This window comes from Herpailurus yagouaroundi, unplaced genomic scaffold (genome assembly GCF_014898765.1).
Source record: "Herpailurus yagouaroundi ecotype Mexico unplaced genomic scaffold, PumYag 159, whole genome shotgun sequence".
In the NCBI taxonomy this organism is placed as follows: Eukaryota; Metazoa; Chordata; class Mammalia; order Carnivora; family Felidae; genus Herpailurus; species Herpailurus yagouaroundi.
Window position 1 is genome coordinate 6,390,325 of NW_024412400.1, and position 27,088 is coordinate 6,417,412.

At 52.0% G+C, this 27,088-nt stretch overlaps 1 protein-coding gene across 5 annotated transcripts; it reads left to right on the plus strand.

Moving 5' to 3' along the window:
* The first annotated feature begins 1,518 nt into the window (after positions 1 to 1,518).
* SLC22A14 (solute carrier family 22 member 14) lies at positions 1,519 to 17,670 on the plus strand. 5 transcript variants are annotated; one of them, XR_005791930.1, is made up of 13 exons: positions 1,520 to 2,225; positions 2,847 to 3,362; positions 4,104 to 4,207; positions 4,349 to 4,503; positions 5,518 to 5,686; positions 9,207 to 9,327; positions 9,609 to 9,706; positions 10,164 to 10,378; positions 12,553 to 12,661; positions 13,263 to 13,466; positions 15,075 to 15,286; positions 15,804 to 15,942; positions 17,503 to 17,670. XR_005791930.1 is itself a non-coding variant. In XM_040479806.1 (12 exons), exons 2-11 carry the CDS (start codon positions 2,847 to 2,849, stop codon positions 15,241 to 15,243), a joined length of 1,860 nt encoding a protein of 619 aa, XP_040335740.1. In that variant the 5' UTR covers positions 1,520 to 2,225; the 3' UTR covers positions 15,244 to 15,286; positions 15,804 to 16,115. The 5 variants fall into 5 exon arrangements, 3 of the variants coding, with proteins under 3 accessions (XP_040335741.1, XP_040335740.1, XP_040335739.1); XM_040479806.1 differs by lacking the exon at positions 17,503 to 17,670 and having other exon boundaries at positions 15,804 to 16,115; XR_005791931.1 differs by lacking the exons at positions 15,075 to 15,286; positions 15,804 to 15,942; positions 17,503 to 17,670 and adding an exon at positions 12,919 to 13,051 and having other exon boundaries at positions 1,519 to 2,225; positions 13,263 to 13,376.
* The last annotated feature ends 9,418 nt before the right edge of the window (positions 17,671 to 27,088 follow it).

Genomic DNA, 27,088 nt, shown 5'->3' on the forward strand with positions numbered 1-27,088 from the left:
CTGCTCTAGGCCATCTCAATGGGCAAGGCTACAAAATATATATCCAACGTATCTCTTATGTATCAATATGTATCTGAAGTCATGGGTTCATACTGGTGCCTCTGAGTGTAGTCCAACACCATCGGTCTTCATTCTAGTCTTCCTTTGTCCTTGGTTGTAACTCTTTTCTCTAAGAGAAAGCTAGCTCTTCTTATCTATAATATAGTTGCTTATTTGCTGAATTCCAGTATATAGATAGTTTCAGAACTGCAAATTCATATCCCTGTGACAAACAAATGCCCTAACTAGAATACATTTTTGTACAATTCTTATCTTCAGCTTTATTTATTTATTTTTTTAAAAATTTTTTTTAACGTTTATTTATTTTTGAGACAGAGAGAGACAGAGCATGAAGGGGGTAGGGGCAGAGAGAGAGGGAGACACAGAATCGGAAACAGGCTCCAGGCTCTGAGCCATCAGCCCAGAGCCCGACGCGGGGCTCGAACTCACGGACCGCGAGATCGTGACCTGGCTGAAGTCGGACGCTTAACTGACTGCGCCACCCAGGCGCCCCTAAATCAGCTTTTTTTAAATGAATGTTTGCCTAATGTAACTTTTTCCATCCTCTTACCCTCAACCTTTCATGCTTATGCTTTACTCGTGCCTTCTCTCAGGGTGACCAAATTGTCATACAAATCAAAACTTTTATGAGGGGTTAAGGGGACACTATGAGTCATTATACCAGCACAACAGACGTGAACTGGGTGTGTTCTGGGAGAATTGGAAAATACTGGTCACCCTCTGGAAAAACAGCGTATGAATTTGACTTTTAAAAGGCTCAATCCAACCATCTCTTTTTAAACTAGTGATAATCAATGTACTGTGTCTCATTTTTCCAGTCAGTGATTGCCACCCTTTTGTTTTTTGGTTTTTTTTTTCCTCTTTCCTTAACTTCTTTTGGATTGACGGTTTGTATTTGTTTTCCCCTTTCATCCACCTTTTCCCACTACTGTTCTCTGGGTATATCATTGGAGTGGTTGTCCTTTAAAGTTTATCATGCATATGTAAATTTGAATTTTTGGTTTCTCTGTCCTACATCCCAAACAATAGAAAGGGATATTTTGGCTCTGATTGTCCCCTTCCTGACATATTTTGTTGTTGTCCATCGTGTTGTCATGTTTTTTTTTTTTTAATTCCACAAATGGACAGGATCTTTATTATTTAATACAATCAATATTTGGATTGGCTTACATGTTTACAACTTTTTTGATTGCTCATTGTTTCTGAGGCTATTCTCCTGAAATAGTTTTCCTCCTCCTTACTTTTTAGAAACTCCATTAAATCAGGTCTTTTACATGAATGCTCCCTCAATTTTTGACCAGCTATACCTGTCTTTATTTTGCCCCATTCTTGACAGATAATTTTGATGAGTCAGCAATTCTAGCTTGGCTATTATTTTCTTTTTTCCTAAAGACTTTCACTCTCTTCTGGTTTCCTTCTTGATTATCCACTTTTGTTTAACAGAAGGCGACCACCGCCGGTCGTTCGTCAGTGATATGTCTTCTCTCTAGACGTTTTCGAAGACCTTTGTCACTGATGCCTTCTATAGCTTCATTGCAATGTGCATAGCCGTGGGTTTCTTTTTTATTGATCCTGCTTGGGACGTACTATTTCCTGAGACTATGGATTCGTGTTTTCCAAGTTTTAGAAAATAACATTGCTTTTCTCTCTTGAGATTTTGCTTCTCTATGTCTCCATGCATGGGACACCTTGTATCTCTTGAGTCTTTGGGCCTCTGTTTCACATTTTGGCTATATGTTCCAGTTCCCTAATTCTTTGCATCAAATCTGACTCAGCAGTCTTCCGTTTAGTGTTTCTGTTTCATTTAGAAGCTCAGCGGCTGCCCTCCGAAAATGTCTGCTTTTTGTCAATTCTTGTCGTGGGTCCACCCTGTAATTACGACTTCCATTGCTTTGACAACTGTGTATGACAGTGGCTCTATACTGTGTAACTGAGCGTTCCGACACCTGCAGCCAGGAGCTGTTGTTTCAGAATGGATTGTCTTCTCACGACTTTCGTAATCTTTCTTTTTGAACTCTTTGCTTGATTGTAATCTGTGCAGGCTTAACAGAGAAGGCTTCTTTCTGCTTCTGCTGGTGCCCAACCCAGGAGCTCTTTCAGCTCCACTGAGGATTTCAGCTCAACACAGTTTTAAGCATCGTTTCCCACCTCGCTGCTGTTCCAAGGTAATAAATCTCCTTACAGTCAGAATTGCTACCCACCCCCCCGCCCCTGCCCCGCACTGCCTTCCCTTACCTGCCTTTCCAGTTTGGCTCTATGTTGCTGGTGCCCAGGCTTGGCTCCCTATCTCTGTGATCAAGGCTTCCAGCCACCTACCTTGGCCTCAGTTTCCTGGCAACTCTTGGTCCAGATATGGGGGGGGGGGGGGGGTGCGGGGAGGGGGTGTTGTTTGTTTGTTTTTGAAGGAATTGTCCCTGGAGACCTCTCGTACTTTTGCAAGACTGTCAGCACCTCCCTGTGTGTGTCAACAAAGTTTCAGTTCTGGGAAAGCTGTGGGAGACCAAAGCTTCTCAGAACTTACTCATGACAAGAGAAGTGACACTTTCTCAAATGTTTAAAAAACCCTCAGCGTACTGAAAATCAGGGGTGGGTGGGGCTCATGGGAGACAAATGATGTTGACTGAGAAACTTCATAAGCCAAGGAGGGAGCTACAGAGAACATCAAGGCCGAATCCAAACTATTGCAAGACAGAGAGGCCCATTTCTGACCAGTGGCTCTCATTCCAGTCTCTCGTGTCTGGGAAGTGGTAGCAGCAGTCCCTGAGTGGCGTCCTTTCTTGGAACAGATGTCAGGAGAAAGCAACTGCAAGGTAAAACACAGATCCCACCACCCTTCCAAGAACTTGCACCAGCGCGAGGCACAAGAACACTCCAATGCCTGGTCTCTGGAGATGCTGTTACGCAGACTGAGGGCCACAGAAGCCAACCAGGATGACAAGTTTGCCCACGTCCTGGATGCGGTGGGGGAGTTCGGCACATTCCAGCGGAGACTGGTGGTCCTCACCTTCATCCCCAACATCCTGTTGGCCTTCTTTATCTCTGCCGACGTCTTCGTGCTCACAGCCCAGAAGCCTTATTGTAATACCAGCTGGATCCTAGCAGTGGGCCCCAACCTCACAGAGGCTGAGCAGATGAACCTGACCCTGCCCCGAGAACCCAATGGAAGTTTCCAGACGTGCCTCATGTACTTGCCCGTAGCCTGGGACCTGGATTCTATCATCCAGTTTGGCCTCAACCACACAGAGTCGTGCCAAGATGGGTGGATCTACCCTGACACCAAGAAGCGATCACTGGTCAATGAGGTGTGCCTTCTCCTGAGTTGTCTATAGCTACCCACAGGCCCAGAGATGTGCCCTCACCCTCATTGAGCAGGTGGGGAAACTGAGGCCCGGGGAGGGGAAGTGACTGGCCCGAGGTCACCCCGCAGAGGCAGAGCGAGGGCAGAACCTTAGGGTCCTGTTGTCCAGCCCTGGCTTCAGCTGTCTTCTCCGGGAAGCGGGAGCGGATTTGGGTGCAGAGGCAAATGTCAGGCGGCAGGCCTTGCCATCTGTCCAGGGAGCTGCTTCTGTAGTCGAGGCCCTGCCCCCTGAACTCACACAAGATAGAGAACCCCGGGGAAGAAGCAGCTTTCATCGGGCGCCTCCTACAGGGTTTCTCAGCCCGAGCTGCAAGCGGGGCCCTTCACCGCACAGACCTGCCCAACTGGAATCTCTAGACTGAGGCCTGATATCTGTACTTGGGAAAGGGTCTTCAGTGATTCCCGTCTTTGCTCAGTTCCCTCTCGGCCTCTTCCCCATTTTGGCCTGGGCCTCTGGTCCCCTCTCTCCAGGCCTCACTCCCAGAGTCTGCCAGGTGCCGGGTAGAATGCAGACGTGACACCTGAGGCACGCTGCTGCAGGCCCGGTTGCCTGTCCCTGACCCAGGCCTCTTCTGCCTAAAGGCCCACCTGGGGGTTGGGGGCGGGGTAGAGGGGGTGTAGTCTCTAGACCCAGAAGGCTGGCCCTGGGTGGAGACCTGTAGCCAATCCTGTATAAACCCCCCAGTTTGACTTGGTGTGTGGCAAGGAGCAGAACTCGGAGAGCATGCAGACCATGTTCACCGCGGGCGTCCTGACCGGGTCCCTCATCTTCGGACTCATGAGTGACAAGTGAGTGCATTCAGAGCTAGAGGCTCAAGCTGGGGAAGGAGAGGGTAGGGGCACTCAAGGCCTGGCCCTGGGTGTCGTGCTGGGCGAGCCAGGGAGGCCCTCGCGCTAGGCTAGGCGCAGCCTCCCTTCGACCGCCCGCAGGCTGGGCCGCTACCCCACCATCCTGATGTCGCTGCTGGGGCTGATCATCTTCGGCTTCGGGACAGCCTTCGTCAACACCTTTCACCAGTACCTGTTCTTCCGCTTCGGCGTGTCCCAGGCCTTGGTGGGCTACACCATCAGCAGCGTGTCTTTAGGTGAGCGCCGGCCGTGCAGGTGTTGTGAGGGGCGGGGCGGGTGGGGAGCAGAGGGCGGGGCCTGGAGGGGCGGGGCCGGCCCTAGGGCGGGGCGATCGTGGGGCGGGGCGATCGTGGGGTGGGGCGGGGCTGGCGGGTACTTAGGGACCCTGCAGGACCAGCAGAGTTGAGGCCCAATCCAGGCAGGCCGCGGAGGGAAGAGGTTCTTCCCAGCTGCCTGTGGCGATGCGGGCCAATGTCCGCAGACCGCCCTTCCAGACTCATCCTCCACCCTAGGCCCCTCGTACCGCACGCATTACCCCCCTTACCTCTCTCGCATCCCCCCTACGTGGCTTACATTTATTGAGCCCTTCGGAAGGACCAGGCGAGCTGCTAACCCCGTTACATACTGTCTCAGCGTGTCATGAGAGCACCCTGTTCAGTAGGCGCTCATCTATTATCCCTTTAACTGAGAAGGATACTTGAGCCTCAGGAAGGTAACCAACCAACTTGCTCAGGGCCACACAACAGTTACAGGAAGGAGCTGGGATTTCATCCCTGGCCTGTGGAATGCGAAAGCCCTAAGTGCCCATATGCTCATCGAGCTTACAGCTGCTGTGGCCCAGTGAGCTCAGGGGTCCCCGGCCAGAGACCTCCTCTCATTGGAGCGGATCAGAAGGAGCTAGATTCTCCCCAGGGCCCGAGGCCGGGGTGGCCAAAGCCCCGAGGCACTAAAAACAAACACAAGGACACAGATTCCTCGCCTCACTCTGTGTCAGACCACGTGTGAGGACTTGTACCCAGAAATGGGCCATCTCTGAGAGAGACACATGGGGTCAGGCAGGATGTGTTCAGAGGGAGCAGTCAGGCTGAGAAAGGACCGGAGGCTATCTAGTACGTCCACCTAGGGCAGAAGAACGTTCACCCAGGCTGAACTGTCCAGAGCAGGGCTGGGGCATCTCAGAAGTCTGGGTACAGGGGTAGCCCTGGGGACACTGAGCCGACCATGATTTTGTCCTCTTGGCCTCCGCACAGCCACTGAGTGGCTAGTGGCTGAGCACCGGTCCCATGCCATCATCCTGGAGCACTGCTTTTTCTCTGTGGGAGTCATGTTCCTGACAGGGCTTGCCAACAGCCTTCCCCACTGGCGGCTGCTGTTTCTGGTGGGTGGCGCACCCGTGTTCCCCCTCATCTTCTATATCTGGTGAGCAAACGGGGCACGCGCAGTGACGGGTCTGACGGGCTGGAAGTTGAGGGTTTCGGGGGGGTCCTTGAAGGGGTGGAGTGGGTGGGATTTTCCCTTGAAGAAAGTGGATGGGATGTAGATGTAATAATGAGAAAGAGCCCAGGGCCGAGCGTCTGGAACCCTAGCCTTAACCCCCATCAGAGGAGACCCTCAAAGAGATGTCAGAGAAGCAGAGAAATCAGAAGGCAAAGTGTTGAGAGGCAGGAGCTCAGGACAAGAGCATGGTCAAGGTTGAAGGCAAGAAAGGTGATGCTGGGGAAGAGTCTACTGGCCTTGGTGGCCTGGAGGTAGCCTCAGTGAAGTGGCAGGGGGTTGAGGGACTGAAGAGAGGCCGAAAAATGGAGCCTTCCACGAGGCGACTCTTCCACAGCGCTGGGCTGCGGTGGGCAGGGGCAAAGTGATAATGTGGTTGGACAGCAAAGACAGAGTCAGGGAGGGCATGTGATGTTCTGACTTGTGGGGCATCACAGACAGGAACCAGAGGGACTGAAGCTAGGAAGGGACAAGTGATTGGGGAGGGAGGGAAGAGAAGGCAGCTAGAAGGGGAAGAGACTGAAATCACCTGGTTAAGGGCCAGGCAGTTCACTGTGAAGGAAGGATCAGGTCTCACCTTGGAATCATCACATTTAATCTTTACGACCCTGAAAGATGGGTGTGAGTCTCTTGGGCGCTGAAGACGTGGGGGGTGGGGGGTGGGGGGCAGGGAGGGGAGGACAGAGGCTTCAGAGAATGGAAGTAACTTGCCCTAGGCCACATAGCTACCAAGTGGCGGTTTGGGATTTGACTCCGCCTGTGTGGCCCCGGAGCCTCTGCGTTTTACCCACTGCGCCATACCCAACATGGATGGGTACCAGCAGTTACCAGTTAAGAGTGAGGCCGGGTAGGTGGCTTGGAGACCTTCCAAATTCGGCAGGTGCTGGAGACCGTCTTTGGCAGTCACCGGGATGCCCAAGTGTCCGTGGGGACCCAGCTGATGCCAGATGGCGTGACTCTGTCATGTAACTAGGAAATGGTGCTTCACGGCTTGACCTTGAAACATTTCTTCGAAATGTCACTACTGCGATGGATGCGTGTGGTTAACGACTACGTGACAACCAAAAGGTCTGTGGGGAAGAGTAAGTCAGCTCCCCTCAGCCCCCCAGTTCCTTCCCCAGATGCCATGACGCTGGACTCTCAGCTCTTTCTTCTGGTAGCTGCCTCCCTAGTTCTACATTCTGTGAACAGATGGCTCATTGAATGGGGTCCATTTTTCTTCAGACCCGCCCTGTCAGCTGTTCCTTCGCTGACTCGTGACGTCATCTTGGGCAGGTTCCATCTCTTTGCGGTCAGTCTTAGTTCTAAGAAAAAAGTCTCATTTTGATCATTCAGACGCACTTTCGGGCATGAAAAAAATCCAGTCCAGGCCAGTTTAAAACTTGATCTCGTTCGCAGCTTCTCCCCGGTGGCTAGCCGGCTCAGGCTAGTATTCTGACCTTTGCCCTTTCTCCTCCGTCTACCTGCTCGGTGATCTGCTAGATCCTAGGCAGGAGAGGGGCCGTGCGAGGAAAGAGATAAGTGCACAACAGGGGCTGTATTCATGGTCATTGTCCTCTGTAGGGCAGATGTTCAAATGCAGGTGCCTCAGGGGCTCACGCGTGTCTTCTCATGCTCTAGGCACTGTCTTTGTGATCTCTCCGCACCCTGTCCCTGGCAGGTCACTCCCCGGGCTCTCTCTGCAGGGGTCCCCTCACCCTAGCACGTGGGGTGACTTCAAGACAGCACGGTCCACTTCGTCAAAAAGACTCTCACCACCCCCAGCCCCCGCCCTGCCATCGTGGATGGCTCCCACCGACTTCCTTCCTGAGGGGGAGCTCCCCCATCTCTGGTTTCGTGTAGGCCCTCCGACTTGAGGGGACACGAATTAGCTCTCCTGGAAATGACTGTCCGGAGGACAGGGCAGCTCCCGCTTTTCTGGATCAGTAAGCTCCAGGCAAGGAGTGGGAGGGCAGACTGACTCCCTTCCGCAAAAGCAGGCTCCTTCGCCAGGTTTGAAGGGATGACAGCAGCCTGGGGACAGGAAGAGAGTCTTACCCCCAGGGACCGGACGTTTCCAGCCCCTCAGCCTCTGAGCTATGTGTATCTCGTACGTCTTTCTTCCACCGGTCTTCTCTCCCACTCTCTCTCTTGCTATCCTTTCTCATGCCTGTTGTTTAGAGTGGGCATGTGGTCAATCTCCCATCTTTCTGAAGAAGTCCCAGTTGGGTGACTTTCTTTAGGAGAGTTCCTCAGCCTTATCGTGGACAAGGATGTCAGGGGCACTGCCGGCTGGCCCCAGGGGAGGGCAGGAGCAGGGGCAGGCAGAAAGAATGCAGCTGCCTTGGGGCGCCTGGGTGGCTCCGTCGGTTAAGCGTCCGACTTCGGCTCAGGTCATGATCTCGTGTGATCTCGCGTGATCTCGCGTGGGTTCGGGCCCCGCGTCGGGCTCTGTGCTGACAGCTCAGAGCCTGGAGCCCGCTTCGGGTTCTGTGTCTCCCTCTCCCTCTCTCTGTCTCTGCTCCTCTCCCGCTTGTGCTCTCTCTCTCTCTCTCTCTCTCTCTCTCTCTCTCAGAAATGAATAGACATTAAAAAAATTTAATAAGAATGCAGCTGCCTCCAGTGTCATGGGCACATGTATACACTGCTGGCCGTGGAATTCAGGCTAGGGCCTCGAGAGGAGGGTGACGTGAGAATCTGCAGGGAGTGATGGCACAGTTTGTAAAGAATGCCCAATCAGGGCACTGACGTCCGTACTAACTCTGCCTCTGTGACCTTGGGCGAGTCCTTACCCCTCGAGGCTGGGAATAAAAACGGGATAATCAAACTAGGTCCAGGGCTGGGCAGGGATTAAACCGGATGATATATATATATATATGTAAGGGCATCAGGCACAATCCAGGGCACCTAATAAATGTTCGTCCGTGGAGATTCTGACAGCCCGGGAGGATCGGGAAGAACTGAGGGACCAGAGTTATGCAGAGGTCAAAGGCAGTGGGCAATGTGGCGAGGGAGGAGGTGGGACAGGGAGGACCTCTACTCACTCAAGCAGGGGCTGGGCCCTGGGGTCCTGCCCTCCATATTCTGCAAGCTGTTAGGAGACAGAGAGGGAGCAGGGAAATGCCACCCAGGAGAGCGGGGCTCTAACAGAGGCTGTGGGCGTGGGGGACAGTGCCCTCAGTGTGCCTGGGCAGGCGGGGCTGACTCCTGAGATCGGAAGGTAGGGAGTTTGTAGAGGTAGGCGAGGGGGAAGACGCTGGAGGGCAGAGGCAGCCTGTGTCTGGGGTGACACTGGGCAGTAGGGGGGCCGTGTGTGGCCGGGGCAGGGGAAGGGCTGACTTCCAGAAAGGGGCAGGGGCGCCCGAGGTTGATGGTCTCTTTCAAGTCCTCCGACACCCACGTCGCCTCATGTTGGAGGTCTCGGGGGCATCTCGCAAGGATGGGTAAGAGCGGGTGGTACGTGCAGGATCCTGCCGGAGTCCCCACGGTGGCTGTTGATGAACGGGAAGCTGGAGGAAGCGAAGCAGATGCTGTGCTACGCGGCTGGCGTGAACAAGAAGACCATTCCCCTAAGTCTGCTGGACAAGGTAAGAGGCCTCGGGCCCGGAGTGGGGCCAGGACAGGGGCTGCAGGAAGGGCCTTTTCCTTCCTCATCCTTTCAGGTGGGACCTCTGCCCACAGGGTGTCCCCAGTCCACTGTTTGAGGAGAATGGAGACAGCGAAATCGAGCCCTGCCAGTGGAAGGCCGGAGGCCAAGCTGGGACTGTGGGGGACGGGGGTGGGGGGCAGGAGGGCCTTGAGGTCCTGTGGGGGTGGGGAGCAAGCCGGGGTCTCAGCCTTGCCCCTGGTGGTCCTGCTTGTCCTGTAGCTCCAGCTGCCCAGAAAGAAGGTGACTAAGGCGTCCGTCCTGGACTTCTATAACAATAGGCACCTCCGAAGGGTGACCCTGGTGATGGGCTGTGTGTGGTGAGTAGTTGGGACCGGCTGGCAGGGACTGCAAGCAGGGCGTGTCGGGGGCTCTGGAGAGGGAAGGGGGCATAAGCGGGCTGCAGGCGGGAAGCTGGCCTACGGGTCCAGAGCTCTGTGCTCTGTTTCTCTCTCCCAGCCCGTCCCGCCGCCCGGCTCGACTCTGCCTCTGTCTTTGTTAAGTTCACTGACCTATTTGTGAGACAGAGAGCTCTCAAGCAGGGGAGGGGCAGGGAGGGGGCGGGGGTAGAGAATCCCAAGCAGGCTCCACGCTGTCAGCACAGAGCCCTACGCGGGGCTTGGTCTCACGAACTGTGAGATGGTGACCCGAGCCGCGATCACGTCAGACTCTTAACCGACCGAGCCACCCGGGCGCTCCTCTGCCTCTGTCTTTATTCCTGGCCTGTCTGTATCCCCCTCTCTCTCTCTGAATGTCTCTCTCCTGGCTTTATTTCAGGTTTACTGTCAGTTACAGCTATTTTACGCTGTGCTTCAAGTTGAAGGATTTTGCCATGAACATCCACTTCAGACAAGTGATTCCTGGCATCATGGAGGTGCCCGCGCGGCTGTGCTCCCTCTTTCTCCTCGAGCAGATCGGGAGGAAGTGGAGCCTGGTTGTGAGCCTCTTCCAAGGCACCCTGATGTGCCTGCTTATCCTTATCCTCCCCCCAGGTACGGCTCACCCTCCCCTCGGCAGCCCCCAGCCTTCCTGCTTCCTCAGACCCTTTCCTCCTGCCCTGCCCGGCCAACAAGACACCCCGGGGAGCCAGCCTCCTGCTCCCACAGCTCACCTACCCTCCTGAGCTGGTGCCAGTCACTGGAGCACTGCCCTCCCCGAAGGAGAACTCCGAGACCGGGTGCTGGAAGCTCTCAGAAACCTGGGAGAGGAGGGAGTGCTGTCCCAGGAGCCATCCTTGTGTGGGAGAGTAGGTGGCCTTCTTCCGGTCAGATCTGATGGTTGCATATGAACGGAGGCACACAAACAGGCCTTCAACTGGTACCCCCGGCCCTGCCTCTCATCTGCAGCTTCTGATGGGGAAACGCCTTTTATCTGTAACTCCACCAGGCAAAAAATGACCTGCCCACTGAAAACGGCATGTAACAGTGGGCTAAACTCTCCGGAACATTCTTGCATGGAGGCCTCTCCTTCCCAGGAAGGCTCAGTACCCTTCAGCTCAGAACCAGACAAGGAAATGGAGGCCGGGGGCAGGGGTGGCAGTATTTTCAAAATTTCAAAGAGCCTCTGGAAAACAGTGTGGAGGCTCCTCAAAAAATTAAAAATAGATCTACCCTATGACCCAGCAACAGCACTGCTAGGAATTTACCTAAGGGATATAGGAGTGCTGAGGCACGGGGGCACTTGTACCCCAATGTTTATAGCAGCATTTTCAACAATAGCCAAATGATGGAAAGAGCCTAAATGTCCACCAACTGATGAATGGGTAAAGAAGTTGTGGTTTATATATACAATGGAATACTACTTGGCAATGAGAAGGAATGAAATCCAGCCATTTGTAGCAACGTGGATGGAACTGGAGAGTGTTATGCTAAGTGAAATAAGTCAGGCAGAGAAAGAGAGACCATATGTTTTCGCACATATGTGGGTCCTGGGAAACTTAGAAGATCGTGGGGGAGGGGAAGGGGGGAAAAAGTTACAGAGAGGGAAGGAGGGAAACCACAAGAGACTCTTAAATACTGGGAACAAACTGAGGGTGGACGGGGGGTGGGGGGAGGGGAAAGTGGGTGATGGGCATTGAGGAGGGCACCTGTTGGGATGAGCGTTGGGTGTTGTATGGAAGCCAGTTTGACAATAAATTATTCCAAAAAAAAATTCAGAGAGCCCTTAGACGATGAATATGCCCCAGGTCACAGGGCTGGAGAGTGGCAGGGCTGGGATGTGGGTGTTAAGATGTCAGGGTTCACTCCATCAGAATTGCTAACCGCAAGAGCCCCCTCAGCTGCAGGGGTCAGGGTGGGGGAGCTTGTCCAAGATCTGCCTCCAGGGGGAGCCCTCCTGCTCTCTGGGGGTTAGCGTTGTGCACATCTTGCCTGAGACCCTTCCTCTTTCGGATGCTGGCAGCGTTGACTGGCTAAAACAAAATGGGGAAACCAAGGCATTCTTAAATTCCTATGGCTTGGTGGTTTTTGTAAAAAGTGGGCCTACACTGAGTCAAACAGAAACGTTTAAGACTCTCACATGTGTGAGGGAAACTAGGAATCCCCAATAGATGAACCATATCTCTGGTTTCATCCCAAAGCCAAGCAAAGCTGGGGCCAGAGTGGGGAGCGGGGTGCGGGCAGGGCCCAGCAGAAGCTGGTAGAGGGAGAGCTGGAAGCTTCCAGCTCCCTCCTGCCCCCGGACCTCCCCAAGGCTGAGGAATGGCCTTTCTGGGATCTTCTCTTCCTTCCTCAATGCGCACATCTGGCTGCCCAGAGTCGGGAATCCTGGAATGTCTTAAGAGTTGGGGCTCCAGGGCCCGAACCCTTCCTGGCCCCTGTGCACCCCTCCCTGCTTGGTCTACCTTGCAGAGGATGGCCAGGGAGGCGGGAGGGCCCTGAGCAGGTCGAGTAGTAGGGGAAGTGGCCTCAGGTGAGGATGCGGAAGAAGGGAGTGAGCCGGGAGGCAGAGGTGTGGGGACTGAGAGGCAGAGGGGAGGAGCAATCTCACTGCGGATATATTGGCCTGGCCCGGCCTGAGTCTGCTGACCAGCTGACCACCAGGTGGTGGGGGAGGACTGTTCAGATGCCTTGAAGAGGGATGGAGGGAGAGCAGATGGGCGGCCCCCAACCCTCGTCCCCAGGGGCAGACGGCCCCAGACTCAGGTGGCCCCGTTGTCTGGCCATAGAGCTGAAATCCATAATGGTCTTGATGGTCGCGCTTGGAGAGTTCAGCCTGGCGGCCTCGGTCACCGTGTTCTTCATCTACACCGCCGAGCTCCTGCCCACGGTCCTCAGGTAGGTGGCCTGGCGGGCAGGGCCCCTGGGGGGCATGGCGAGGGCACGCGGGATGGAGACTGAGACCTCCGTGAGAACGGCCGTGCACCCGGTGACAGGCACGTGATGATGAGTGGTTTCCCTGGGTCACCCCGTTGACCCTCCAGAAAATCCCCCAGACTCCATCATTAGCCCAATCTCAGACCACAGCATCAGGTGGAGGCCAGACAGCGAATGGCAGCAGCGGGCAGTCTGACTGCAGTCTCCGCCTTGCACAGCGGGGCTGAGACGTGACAGCCCTGCCCTGAGGCTCCACCCCGCAGCGTGGAGCCATGGTGAGGGTGGCAGCGTCCTGCCCCCCCACCCAACGCCACCACCCTGGCTTCTCCCCACGGGCCTGCACGCTGCCGGGTGGGTCTCCTGCTCCAAGAAGTAGGCCCGGAAGAAATTACTGCTTGCCCTGAATCGGGGGAGCCCAATGCTGTGCAAGGGTGTCCGGGGAGTCGGGATGGGTTGGAGACTGGAGAGTGTGAGGTTTTGGGGAGCTGCTGTTTCCGCCCCACCTCCAGCCAGCCTCTGGGCCCAGGAGGCCTCCCAGACGAGCTCTCACCTCCCCTTCCAGGGCGACAGGTCTGGGGCTGGTGTCCCTGGCCTGGGCAGCTGGAGCCATCTCGTCCCTGATGATCGTCAGCCAGAGACTCACCCTCCTCCCCATCCTCCTCTGCTGCGTCTCAGCCATCCTGGCCTTGTTCTTCTGCTCCCTGTTGCCAGAAACGCAAGACCAGCCTCTCCCTGATATCCTGGAGCACTACCCCCTACAGACAAGGTAGGTGTGTGTGGCCCGTGGGCTCTGGCCTTTGGCACCGTCTATCCCTGCCTGTTTGCCAGATGGGCCTGTGACACAAGGGCCACTCTGTGTCTACAGAAGTCTGCCCAGCTCTCCCGGATGCTGCCGCGACCCCCTCCGTGCAGCCTGGCCTCTGCCAGCTCCCACCCTCTTGGCTCTCCTGACCAACCCCGGGCCAGGTCTTCCCTTCCCCCTCTGGCTGCCTGTCCGGACTGGGTGCTGTCCATGGAGATGCCCTGGGCTCCCTCCCTCCCATGGCAGAGGGACTGGCTGGGCTCCCTCCCTCCCATGGCAGAGGGACTGGCTGGCCACCAGCTCTCTGAGTACCTCTGATTTCCGGTCTGAACTCTCAGGTTCTCAAAGAGGACCCAGTCTTGATTCGTGACTCTGACTTCAAGGCTGCAGCAGCCCAGGGTCCCGTTTGGGCTCCTTCCTGATTGCTCCAGGGGCACTTCTGGCCTCTGGTCTCTTCTGGTCTCATGACTAGGAGGACCATGTCTCCTGGGGTTTGGGCCGATATGGCCCATCGCTCTCTCCCTGGACCTGAGGGGACCTGAGCACCAGTGAGGGACAGAGGCTGGCTGATGTCCTCCAGTGTGCCCTGTGCTCATATCACAGGGTGGCTGTCTCTGGCCATCCTCTGCCCTCTTCCCCGTCTCCCTCCCTCCTCAAACTCTTATTGGCACCATCTGTGCTAGGCATTGTCAGAGGTAAGACGTCCCCAGCCTCAAGCAATATTTTATGGGGAGAAAGTCTTCACTTAATGGGCTCTGAGGGAGGGATGCACAGGACCTATAGACGGCCCAGGAGGGAGGACCTTCAGCTTGGGGAGTTGAGGCAGGCGTCACAGAAGAAGGGACATTTGAGTAGGGCTTTGAAGGATGAATAGGAGTTTGTCCCCTTGTAGAGAGGGGGAAATGCAAAGCAGCGAGAGGAGCTAAGAAACAGCCTCTGGAGCCAGAGGGCCTGGATTTCTGTCTCTGCTGCCACATCCTAGCATGTGCCCAGGGGAGTTACCTAATACCTCTGAGACTCAGCTTTTTCATTTGCAAAATGGAATGATACCAGAGTAATAAAAACAGCTAACCTTTATTGAACGTTTACCATGTGTCAAGTCCTATTCCACACGTGCCTTTTCATACTTTGTCCTAACAACAGCCGCATGCAAGATAGGTCCTCTCACTGTGCCCCATTTTACAGAGGAGGAAACTGAGGCACAGAGAGGTAAAGAAAGACATGAGGCCTAGCCTTTCTCTCTCATAGGGCTCTTGGTAAGACAAAGTCCACATAAAGCACTTGGTGCAGAGTCTGGCCCGTGGCAGGTGCTCAGTAAATGCTAGAGATGAGCCCCAAAGATGCAGGAGTGTGAAGGGTCTGGGCAGGGTTGGGAGATGGAACAGGCCTGGTCCTGGAGGTGAGGGTCCCTGAGGGCGCATGACAAAGGTTGGCCGGGGACTTGCAGGTGTGGGAAAGCCCCACCTCTCGGGATGGCAGAGCCAGGCGTGGCCACTGCTGCCTCTAGTTACTACTGCTTTTCTTAGCCCCTAAAAATGCAACTCGTGACTTGTTCTTCAATGGCTTCTTCAGGAACATGGCTGAGGAACTGCTCGCCAAGGAAGTGGCACCCGAAGGTGGGACTGGGGACGTGGTGAGGAACACGGTTCTCGATTCCACGATGCTGAAACTGGACTGCGACGTTCTCTCCCACACACCTGTGCCGGGCAGAGCAGGAGACACAGACCCACGGAATGACTGAGGTCCAGGCCCCCGGATGATCTCGACCGGAGCCAAGTGGCTGGGTATGGGGCCGTGGAGTCCGGGCCACGAACTCCAGGGGCCCAGTCCAGCTCGGGGGGCAGGGCAGTCCTGCTCCAAGGCCAGCCCTCGAGCCCCGAAAATGGTCCCTCCTGGGTGAGCTAGGGTGTGATTCATGGCAATAAATGTGCCGTGGTTGGACTTGAGGTGGCTTGGTCACAATTGGCTGTGTCTGGAGAGCCCAGAGCCCCAGGCCCAGAGGAAGCTGGGTCAGACAGGCTTCTCAGTGTCCTTCATGTCCTTAGCTAGCCCTTGGGGAGAGTGAGGAGCTCTCTGGACGGGGGGCTCGAGGGGCTGTGTCTAAGAGGGCTGGGAGTGGGTAAGGCCAGGACCGTGCGCCCATGCCACCCGCGTCCTCTAGCCCAGGCGTCTGCTAGCTGGGGCAGGCTGAGATAGATTTCAGCTCTGCCTGAAAGGAGGTATTCACGTGTCGGGGAATAATGACTCCTTTCCCCATTTGCACGGCGCTTTCTCGCTCAGTTTTCCCTCTGACACTCACAGATAAGCACGGTCCCGGGGACTACCCAAACCACATCCTTGGGTATTCCTTCCCTGATGACTCCAGCCTGGCTGACCTCTGACCTCCGCCTCCCTGAGGATAAGCCCCCACATCCAGCTTACACTCCCAACTACCCTGAGGGTGAGTCTGCCCTTCCCAGCCAGTGGGAGAGCTTCTCTAGACTGGAGAAGGTCCAGAGCTCCTCATCCGTTAGCCAGACTCAGAAACCTTTGGGTCAGGCCATGGGCCGCACATGCTTTCTCCCTGGGAGGGCAGGGCCTGGCTCTTCTTTTCTCTGCCCCCTTAATTGGAAGATCATCAGCTAGGGACGGCTGGGTGACTCAGTCTACGAGAGGTCGGACTCCGTTTCGGCTCAGGTCACGATCTCACGGTTCATAGGTTCAAATCCTGCATCGGGCTCTGTGCTGTTAGCACAGAGCCTGCCTGGGGTTCTAGGTCTCCCTCTCTCTGCGTCTCTCCTGCATGCACACACATTCTTTTTCTCTCAAAATAAACAAATGTTAAAAAAAGTTTTAAAAAAAGAAAAAAAGGAAGATCACCAGCTTGCGGGGAGGAGCTAATTCCCGGGAGCTTCGGAGAGAAGGACAGAAACGAATGTCCAACCTCACAGAGCAAAGGCAGGGAGGCCAGGTCTCCCAGAGAGGGTTGGAGCGCAGTGCACAGAGCCTGGTCCAAACACCCTGCTCCAGGTGTGTGTTCCCAAGCTTGGGCACAGCAAGAAGCTGGTGCCCACACCTCCTTTCAGTGTCATTTTCTGGTCCCCCTGTTCTTTGCCAAATTTCCCAAGATTGCCTCCCGAGTAGCATTTGCAGGTCCCAGAGAAAGGGGTCTCACAAGTTAAGATGACAGGATGTTTTATTTTTTGTATTTTTTACTATTTATTTTATTTATTTATATATTTCCAATGTTTCTTTATTTTTGAGAGACAGAGAGACAGAGCACGAGGGGGGAGGGGCAGAGGGAGACACAGAATCCGAAGCAGGCTCCAGGGTCTGAGCTGGCAGCCCAGAGCCCAATGCAGGGCTCGAACTCAGGAACCGTGAGATCATGACCTGAGCCGAAGTCAGACGCTTAACCAACTGAGCCACCCAGGCGCCCCTATTTTTATTTTTTCTTAATGTTTATTTATTTTGAGAGAGAGAGAGAAAGAGAGACGATGTGCGTGATATGGGGAGGGGTAGAGGGAGGAAGAGACAGAATCCCGAGCAGGCTCCCCGCCTCGGAGCCCGACATGGGGCGCAAACTCACGAACTGTAAGCCTATGACCTGAGCGGAGACCGAGAGACAGGCAACCAACTGAGCCACCCAGGTGCCCCGACAGGATTTTTAAAGGCCTCCCCTGCTCTTTCTGGGGGAGGCCTGTCTGTGGGTTGTGATGACCAACACGTTAGCCACATTTAAACACCTCACCTCAAATTACTTTGCTGGAAGTATTCAGCCAGTGCCTCAGAAAACCGGAAGAGGAAATGGGTCAGGACAGAAAACGGACAGGCAGCGCTGGCGCCATGGAGCTGGTAACCTCAGACGTGGCTGTGGGCAAGGCCTCGTGCACCCTTACATGACTTAGATTTTCTTTAGGTGGACAAGACTTTGTCAGTCAGTCCTAGATAAACCTATCTAGTTTGCTTATCTAATCAATGGCTGATATTACTCAGAGTTTGACATTATATATCTTAACAGACTAGATCCATGCTGTCTCACACAATAGGCCCTAGCCAGATGTGGCGATAGTCGGAATTAAGATGTGCTGTGTATGGGAATGCAAGCTGGTGCAGCCGCTCTGGAAAACAGGATGGAGGTTCCTCAAAAAGCTAAAAGTAGAACTCCCTATGACCCAGCAATTGCACTACTAGGCATTTGTCCACGGGATACAGGTGTGCTGTTTCGAAGGGACACATGCACCCCCGTGTTTATAGCAGCACTATCGACAATAGCCAAAGTATGGAAAGAGCCCAAATGTCCATCGATGGATGAATGGATAAAGATGTGGTATATATATACAATGGAGTATTACTCGGCAATCGAAAAGAATGAAATCTTGCCAAGAATGTGGATGGAACTGGAGGGTATTATGCTAAGTGAAATGAGTCAGTCAGAGAAAGACAAAAATCATATGACTTCACTCATATGAAGACTTTAAGAGACAAAACAGATGAACATAAGGGAAGGGAAGCAAAAATAATATAAAAACAGGGAGGGGGACAAAAAGAGACTCATAAATATGAAGAACAAACTGAGGGTTACGGGAGGGGTTGCGGGAAGAGGGATGGGCTACATGGGTAAGGGACATTAAAGAATCTACTCCTGAAATCATTGTTTCACTATATGCTAACTAATTTGGATGTAAATTAAAAAAAAATAAAATAATAAAATTTACAAAAATAAAAATAACTACCAACAACAACAAAAAGATGTGCTGTGTAAAAAACCACCAATTTCAAACATTTATACAAAAGGAAACATAAAATATCGCATCAGTATTTTTTATATGGGTCGTGTGTAAAGATGATAAGATATTGGATATTGAGTTAATGAAATATTAAAGTCATTGCACCTTTTAAAAAAACTGTTTTTAACATAACAGAAAATTTATATTTATTTAATACAGCACAAAATTTAAAACTGCACACATGACTTGCATTTGTGGCTCACGTTACATCTCTACTAGACAGCACTAGACTAGAACCTTCTTCTTTTTGGTCTCCCACATCATTCTTATCACACAGGCTGCTTAATGAAATGATGAAAATTAAATGCCAAAATTGCATGAAGCTGCCCATCGTATGACCCTACAAGTCTGGTGTCTTTATGATATAATCAACAACAGACACACCAGCCAGGGTCTCCCTGTAGGAATGACCTGTAAGCTTGGGATGCCTGTAAATCGTGGGGTTCTCGCTGCCCGGGTCATGGTCACTAGCTTATGTGGAACTCTGTCACCAGTGTCTTTCAGCCGCTGGGGCCTTTCTTTCTTCCTTCCTTCCTTTCTTTTTGAGAGAGAGAGAGAAAGTCTTTTTTATTTACCTTAAAAAAATTTTTTAATGCTTATTCATTTTTGAGAGAGACAGAGAAAGAGTACGAGCAGGGGAGAAGCAGAGAGAGTGGGGGACACAGAATCTGAAACAGGCTCCAGGCTCTGTGCTGTCAGCACAGGGCCCGATGTGGGGCTCAAACTCACGAACTGCAAGATCATGACCTGAGCCGAAGTCCGTTGCTTAACCAACTGAGCCACCCAGGTGTCCCTCTTTTTTCTTTTTTTACAAAAATGTTTATTTATTCTCGAGAGAAAGAGAGAGTATGCATGACAGTGGGGGAGGGTCAGAGAGAGAAGGAGACAGAGGATCCAAAGCAGGCTGTGCGCTAACGGCCGAGAGCTCAATGCAGGGCTCGAACTCACAAACCATCAGATCATGACCTGAGTCGAAGTTGGAAACCTAACTGACTGAGTCACCCAGGTGCCCCTCTTTTTTCTTCAAGCGGAGCCCAGTGCGGGGCTTGAACTCACAACCCTAAAATCTAGACCTGAGCTAAGATCAAAGTCAGATGCTTAACCGACTGAGCCACCTAGGCTCCCCCAGGTGCTCGGGCATTTCTACCACTGCCCAGGCATTGACCTACACGTGGGACCCAGCTGCTTACACTGCTCGCCTCCAACCCCAACCCCACAGGGCTGCTGCTCTCTGCGTACAGAGTGCACACAAGCTGATGGCGAGATGGAAGCAGCTCAGAAGGGGGCTCGGGTGCTGGCCTCGGGGGAACACCTGGCCCCACGGATACCAGCCCCAAGCCCAGGAATGAACGCAAAAAGATGTGGACCTTGTGAGGTCCCGGCAGAAGCAGACACAAAACCATTTCACACAGATGTTGCCACCGACAGCCCAAGACTCCTAGGGCTTTCCAGGGAAGATGAATCTCACCCAAGATAAATTTTTAAGTAGTAATTCTTGAGTACAGGAGGAAAGATGCCAGTGTGAGGCAGGAACAATAGAGCAAAGGATTTACCATCAATGTGCCATCCAGCGGTGGTAGGGCTCTCGGAAAAGGGTTATGCATTTGTTTAAACGGTCAAAGAGAGGAAGCAACACAACTCCGAAGACACCATAAATCCTAGAAATGAACAATATAGCGACTGAAGTTTAAAAACACAATGGAGAAGTGAAACTAGAAGAGATTGTCCGGTATTCTTTGTGAGTTGTTTTCCTTATCATTAAACAGCATCCCTCATAACTACTGATATGATACTGTTTGCCATCAGTTCTATTTTGCCTTAAATTATGTTTACTTCAATTTTAGAAACTTTATTTTATTTTATTTGTTTTTACTTTAGAGAGAGAGCGTGCAAGCCGGGGAGAAGGGCAGAGGGAAAGAGAGAATCTTAAGCAGGCTCCACGCTCAGTGTGGAGACCAACTCGGGTCTCAGTTCCATGACCCATAGGCACCACCCAGCCACTCAGGTTCATGAGGTAGACCTCCCGGACCCGTGCCTGGTTCACAAAGCAGGTCCCGAAGTCCACCCAGCTGGTGGAGAGCTGCAGCTCGGGCACGGCCACGGTGGCCTTCAGGGGCACCACCTGGGGGACAGAGCGGAGCCTGTAACGTGGGGGCCCTCGTCCACTCCTGCCGGGCTCGGAGCCAGGGGTGCGAGTGCGGAAGCTTCTGAGGAGCTCCCAGGCAGCACCGCAGCTGTGCAGGGGGCTGGCCTGGCATCGAAAACCCAGGCCGGCGGGCGTGTGTGCAGGTCAAGGGCCCGGAAGGCGCCATCTGCTCTCCCCACCACCCCGCTCCCCCTGCCCCCATCAAGCTCTGTGTGTCCTGCTCCCCGGTCGGGCCGCCCTCCCCGTCTTCCTCCATCCCCTGGGGGCCCCGAGGCCCAGCCCTTTGCCCCTCCTGGGCTCTGGGCCATCTCCCCTCTTCCTGGCCAGTCCCCCCACGTCACCCTCAGGCGAGGCGCTGCCGCGCTCACCTTCCCCGCCCCTGGGCACCCGCTGGAGGGCCCGCCTGGCTAGACTGATTCTTCCTCCTGGCCTTTCTCGAACCCGCCCCTCAGGCTATCCCTTCTCGGTCCTCACCTGCGTCTTGCAGCCGGGAGCCCCGAGTCCCACCCCACGGCACGGCCCCTGGTTCTGAGCTGAGATGGGGAAGGCAGGAAGACCTGTATTTCTCGGGGGGTGTCCTCGGGGAAAGGCGTCCTCCAGGGCACGCCAGGCCCTCAGGGCAAGGGCCGGGGCCGCTCCCGTTTCTGAGGGCCGCGTGGGGGTCCCACCTCCTCCGACCCACCAGGACAGTCTGGCCCGCTGCCCCCCTCGGCGCGCGCGGGGCAGGCCCGGGACTCGCCTGAGCGGGCTGGTCGGCGGACTCCAGGAGCAGGTTCTGAGCGAACACCATCTCCTTCTCTCCGTTGGCACGCCGCCGAACGTCCACCCCGGGCAGCATCTGGTCCGCCGGGAGCTTCTGATAGGAGAGCAGCTCCAGGGACAGCGAGAAGGACACGTTCACCTGAGCAGACGTGAGCAAGGCCGTCGCCTCGCGCTGCCGAAGGCGGGCGGCAGCTTCCCCACCTGGCGATCGGTCCTCCTTCCTCCCACGGCCCCCGCGGCCCGGACGGGGCCGGCAGGGTGCCTCCCTCCACCCGGCGCCCGTGTCTGGGGTGTTTGGCCCACGGACGCCGCACCCTGCCCTGCGCCCCGCACCCGTTAGTACGAGGAGCTGAGGCCCCCGAGGGGACACGGCCAGCAAACCTCCCTTTACCCCTTGGCGTGAGCAGGGCTGTGGGCGGGCCTGTTGGCCCAGCACTGCCTGTGTCCTTATCCTGAGGACACAGAGGAGCCTCTGACGGCTTGTAAGCAGGGGATGTCGGAATCAGCTTTGCCTTCTTCAGAGGTCACTGTGGCTGCTGTGGGGAGGTGGGCTGAGTGTGGGCTGACATGAGTCAGGAGGCCGGCATATAACTTAGCTCAATGGGATGGGGCTTGGATGCGTGGCTTCCACACAGGTCAGTGGGCCTAGCTCCACAAATTTACCTAATGCACCTGTTAAAATACAGAATCCTTGGCCACAGGGTCTAGAGCAAATAAAAAATGCAACCACTGTAAGGCCCTTTATGAAGACTTTGAAAGGTTGAAGCCTGTGCCTCCTAGACCCTTTCAACTAGGCCGGTTTGGTAGAAGCTTCTGGGCAGCGTTATGTAACTGTGCCACTCAATACAATAGCCATTAGCCGCTCGTGGCTAAGAGCCTTAACACTTTTGAAGAAACAGGAAAGGCTGAAAATTAATGAGCCAGGTCTTTCAACATAACAAGTTAGAAATAGGCTAGTTCAATATGCCCATCAAATATATAAAGAACGAAATGATAAAGATAAGGGCAGAGGTCAACGAAGTAGAAAAGAAAGATGTAATACAGAAAACAAAGAAGGCTGAAAGTCTGTTATTTGAGAAGATTAATTACACACCCGAATGGACAAACCTCTGTCAATAAGAATTCTTAAAAAGAGAAAAGGTACAAACAAAAATATTAAGAATTAAAAGGAAAGAGCCCCCTGAAAAAGGCAAACGAGGACCAATGTTGGGATATATTGGATGGTTTGGCAATCCCCTCCTGGGTGGATGCTCGAAAGAAATGAAGGCATCTATCCACACAAAACCTGTACGGGAATGTCCACAGCAGCATTATTAATAAGAGCCTAAAAGTGGAAACAACTCAAATGTCCATCAGCAGATGCGTGGATAAATAAAATGTGGTATGTACATGTGAGAGAATATTTTTGGCTAAAAAAAAAGAAAGAAAGGAAGAAAGAAAGAAGAAAGAAAGAAAGAAAGAAAGAAAGAAAGAAAGAAAGAAAGAAACTTATCCCTGCTACAACATGGATGCATTTTGAAAACAATGTCCTAAGTGAAATCCGTCATAAAAGGCCATATGTTGTATGATTCTATTTTAATTTTTTTTAATGTTTATTTTTGAGAGAGACAGAGACAGAGCATGAGCGGGGAAGGCACAGAGAGAGAGGGAGACACAGAATCCAAAACAGGCTCCAGGCTCCGAGCTGTCAGCACAGAGCCCGATGTGGGGCTCGAACCCGTGAACTGTGACATCGTGACCTGAGCTGAAGTTGGACGCTTAACCTACTGAGCCACCCAGGTGCCCCTCAAAAACACAATTTTTAAAAATAGACTTTAGTCATCATTAGAGACACTACTGTTCAGACTAAGTAATCAATATAACTTATGATAAAGCTCTTTATTTCCTGACATAAAATATGTCAGTGGAATAATGTTGTGGGAAGTAAGCAGTTTACTGTAGAACCACATCCAGTTATATAAAATTTAGACATTTATTTATACAGAGATGATTAATACGGAGATAATATACTCAAAATGTTGAGTGATTTCCACTGGATAGAAGGTTTTATGAAAATATTTAAAGAATTTTTTTAATTTGAAAAAAAAATTTGGCACTTTTTTTGGTATATATATATATTTTTAATAGGCTCCACACCCAACGTGGGGCTTGAATTCATGATCCAGATATCAAGAATTGCATGCTCTATTGACTGAGCCAGACAGATGCCTCTGTATTTTTCTGTAATGTTAGAAAAATTTTAAATATGTATGCATGATGCTTATAAGATATTAAAGCTATTCCCAAAGAGGAGAAACGTTTAAAAAAAAAATTTTTTTTAAAGAAAGAGGACAAAAGGGTAAGTTCCACTCTTCAAGGAATTTTATAATCCAAACTTACACAAAATTTTCCAGAAGATAGTGAAAAAGAAAATAGTTCTGAGCCAATTTATGAGCGTTGCAAAGTCTTGATTACAACATAGACACAGTTTAGGACTCAATCTCATTCGCGAACATAGATGTAAAAACTTTAAGCAATTACAAAGCAAGTCCAGCAAAACGCAATAAAATGACAATACACTTTGACCGGGTTGAATGTATTCCTGAAATTCGAGATTGGCTTAACCTTATAAAATAGATTAATATATTTGACCACATTCACAGAATTTGAAACCATCATTTACAAATTTAACATACATTAAATTAAAAAAAAAAAAGACCTGTTAGCATAAACTCAAGAATGTGAGAGAATTTCCGTAATAAAGGGCATCCGGAGGGTTAATTTTGTGTGTCAATGTGACTGTGCCAAGGGACACCCAGAGAGCTAGTGAAAACATTATTTCTGGGTGTGTCTGTGAAGGTGTTTCCGGAAGAGATCAGCCCGTGAACTAGTAAAGCAGAGGGGAGGGGGGCACCATCCAATCCCGTGAGAGCTGGAATAGAACGAAAAGGCAGAGGGAGGGCAAATTCACTCTGTCCACTTGACCTGAGACATCCATCCACCTTCTCCAGCCCTGTGACATTGGCGGTCTGGGTTCTCTGGCCTTCAGACCCACATCAGGATTCACATTATAGCTCCTCAACCCTCCAGCCTTCACACTTGACTGGGTTACACCATCGGCTTTCCTGGTTCTCCAGGTTGTAGGTGGCTGATGGTGGGGCTTCCGGGGTTCTACAACTACAGAAGCCAAATACTATAGGAAACCTCCTCTTGTCTATATCTCTATACACCCTATTGGTTCTCTTTCTCTGGAGGACCCTAAATAATACAGTCTCTGTATAAAATTAGGCAGCAGAGATTCTCCTTGGTGTTAAAATGCTGTATTTTCTCGGAGGTCAGGTGCAGGCACATCTGCACTCTCGCTACTTCTATTCTGCGAGTACTAGCCGTCCAAGGCAGTGCAGGGAGACAAGCAAGGGAACAAGGATGTTAAAATATTATCATTACACTTGCAGACAGTAGAAGAGTCCACGCAGGAAAAGTTTAAAACTCTAGGAATAAATGAAATGAAAGATACAACTAGCTGGTCTCCACGCAGGTTTTCAGTCCACACCCATGTGCTGCCTGTGAAGTTCTCGGGAGCATGTTAGCCAAGGAGCCAGCCTCCTTTCCAAGTCCAGGAGCAGAGGGATACCCAGACGGAGGAGCTGGCCGGTCACCAGAGGACCACACCACACAGTGCCCTTATTAGGGAACTTCTGGAACAGCATGGAGTATGAGAAGAGGGTTTCACACTTCAAACTTCACAAAGATGATGACCTTCGGGAAGGGTTACAAAAATCCACTAAGAAATGTTAAAAGGCTCAAAATCACATAAAGTTTTTGAAAAGAAAGGAAAGATCTTTGATGGAGCATCTCCTAAAGCACAGAACACCCTTAGTCCTGACACTGAGAGAGGGGGTGAATGGAGCTCACTTTAGCATCTTCTTCGCCTTCGTGTTTCCACTTCAGTCTCCAAGACCCGTGGTCTCGTCTCCCCAAAATATCACTGGGTACTGTTCTTCCATCTTGTTGCCGCCTCCTTGTGATCAAGCCTCTAGGTGTAAAATTATCAACTTACAGGAAAGACAGCGAACAGGGGAACATGTTAAATGACACCCCAAGGGCACATTCAGCAAAATCCACATTGTAAGAAGCCCTGTGGAATAAACAACATGTCTCCTGCAATAAGCCATTTACAAGAAAAAAACGATGGAAGGAGAATCAACAGATGGAGGGAGACTTAAAAGGCAAAGCGGGTGATTACAAAGTGCGGGTATTTTGGGGTCCGGATGCAAACAAATATGGCATTCACAAGACAGTTGGAAATTTCAATATTGATAATACTAAGAAATTATTTTAAATTTTCTTTTAGGTTTGGAAATGGGATTGTGGGTTTTTTTAAGTTTTTAAATTTATTTGGGGGGAAGGGGCAAAGAGAGAGAGGGAAAGACAGAATCCCAAGCAGGCTCCACCCCTAAAAAAAAACTTTTAAAAAAACAACCAGAGGGGCACCTGGGTGGCTCAGTCGGTTAAGCATCTGACTCTTGATTGCAGCTCAGATCATGATCTCACAGTTGTGTGGGTTCGAGCCCTGTGTTGGGTTCTGTGCTGACCTTGTAGAGCCTGCTTGGGATTCTCTGTCTCTGCCTCTCTTCCTGCTGGTGCTCTCTCTGTCTCTCTCAAACTAAATAAGTAAACTTAAAAAATTAAAAAACAATTTAAATTCTTTGTTTATTTTTGAGAGAGAGAGAGAGACAGAGAGAGACAGAGTGTGAGCAGGGGAGGAACAGAGAGAGAGGGAGACCAGACTCCGAAGCAGGACCCAGGCTCTGAACTGTAAACACAGAGCCCAACGTGGGGCTTGAACTCATGACCTGTGAGATCATGACCTGAGCTGAAGTTGGACACTTAACCGACTGAGCCACCCAGGCGCCAACCTCACCCCCCCCCAATTGTTAAATAACTACATACTGATGGAATGATATCACATCTGGGATTGCTTGAAAATAATAATAAAGTGGGGGGTATGGTTGGGCAGGACGGGCCATAGGTGAATGATTTGGGGGCTGCATGGGGGTTCGTTATATCATTCTATCTAGTTTCATGGATTTTCAAAGGTCACCATGGAAAAGGTTTTAAAATTGTAGTGAATAAACTAAGCATTCCTTGGGAAAACACAAATATTTTTTTGCCAAACGAACCCTCTTTTTAAGTGTGTGAGACACTTAAAATGAAAAGTGCTGGGGCACCTGGGTGGCTCTGTCACTTAAGCATCAGACTCTTGATTTCCGCTCAGGTCATGATCTCCTGGTTGTGAGATCAAGCCCTGCCTCAGGCTCTGTGCTAACACCGCGGAGCCTGCTTGGGATTCTGTCTCTCCCTCTCTCTGCCCCTCCCCCACCCTCAGTCTCTCTCAAAATAAAAAAATAAACTTAAAACAAATGTAAAGTGTTTTCCAGTCTACAGTTTGTCGGAAAGGTTATGCCAGCAAATTGACATTTGATTCACACTCTATTATAAGAATTAGCACATTAGGGGTGCCTGGGTGGCTCAGTCAGTTTAGCGTCTGACTTCAGCTCAGGTCACGGTCTTGCGGTTCGCGAGTTCGAACCCCGCACGGGGCTCTGCGCTGACAGCTCGGAGCCTGGAGCCTGCTTCGGATTCTGCGTCTCCTTCTCTCTCTCTGCCCCTCCACCACTCACGCTTTGTCTCTCTCTCTCTCTCTCTCTCTCTCTCAAATAAGTAAAACATTTTAAAAATTAATTAATGAATGAATGAAAAGAATGAGCACATACATATGGTTATATATTGTCAGCACAGTAAAATCAATGTATTTTTAAAATTTCAGGGGAGCCTGGGTGGCGCAGTCGGTTAAGCGTCCGACTTCAGCCAGGTCACGATCTCGCGGTCCGTGAGTTCGAGCCCCGCGTCGGGCTCTGGGCTGATGG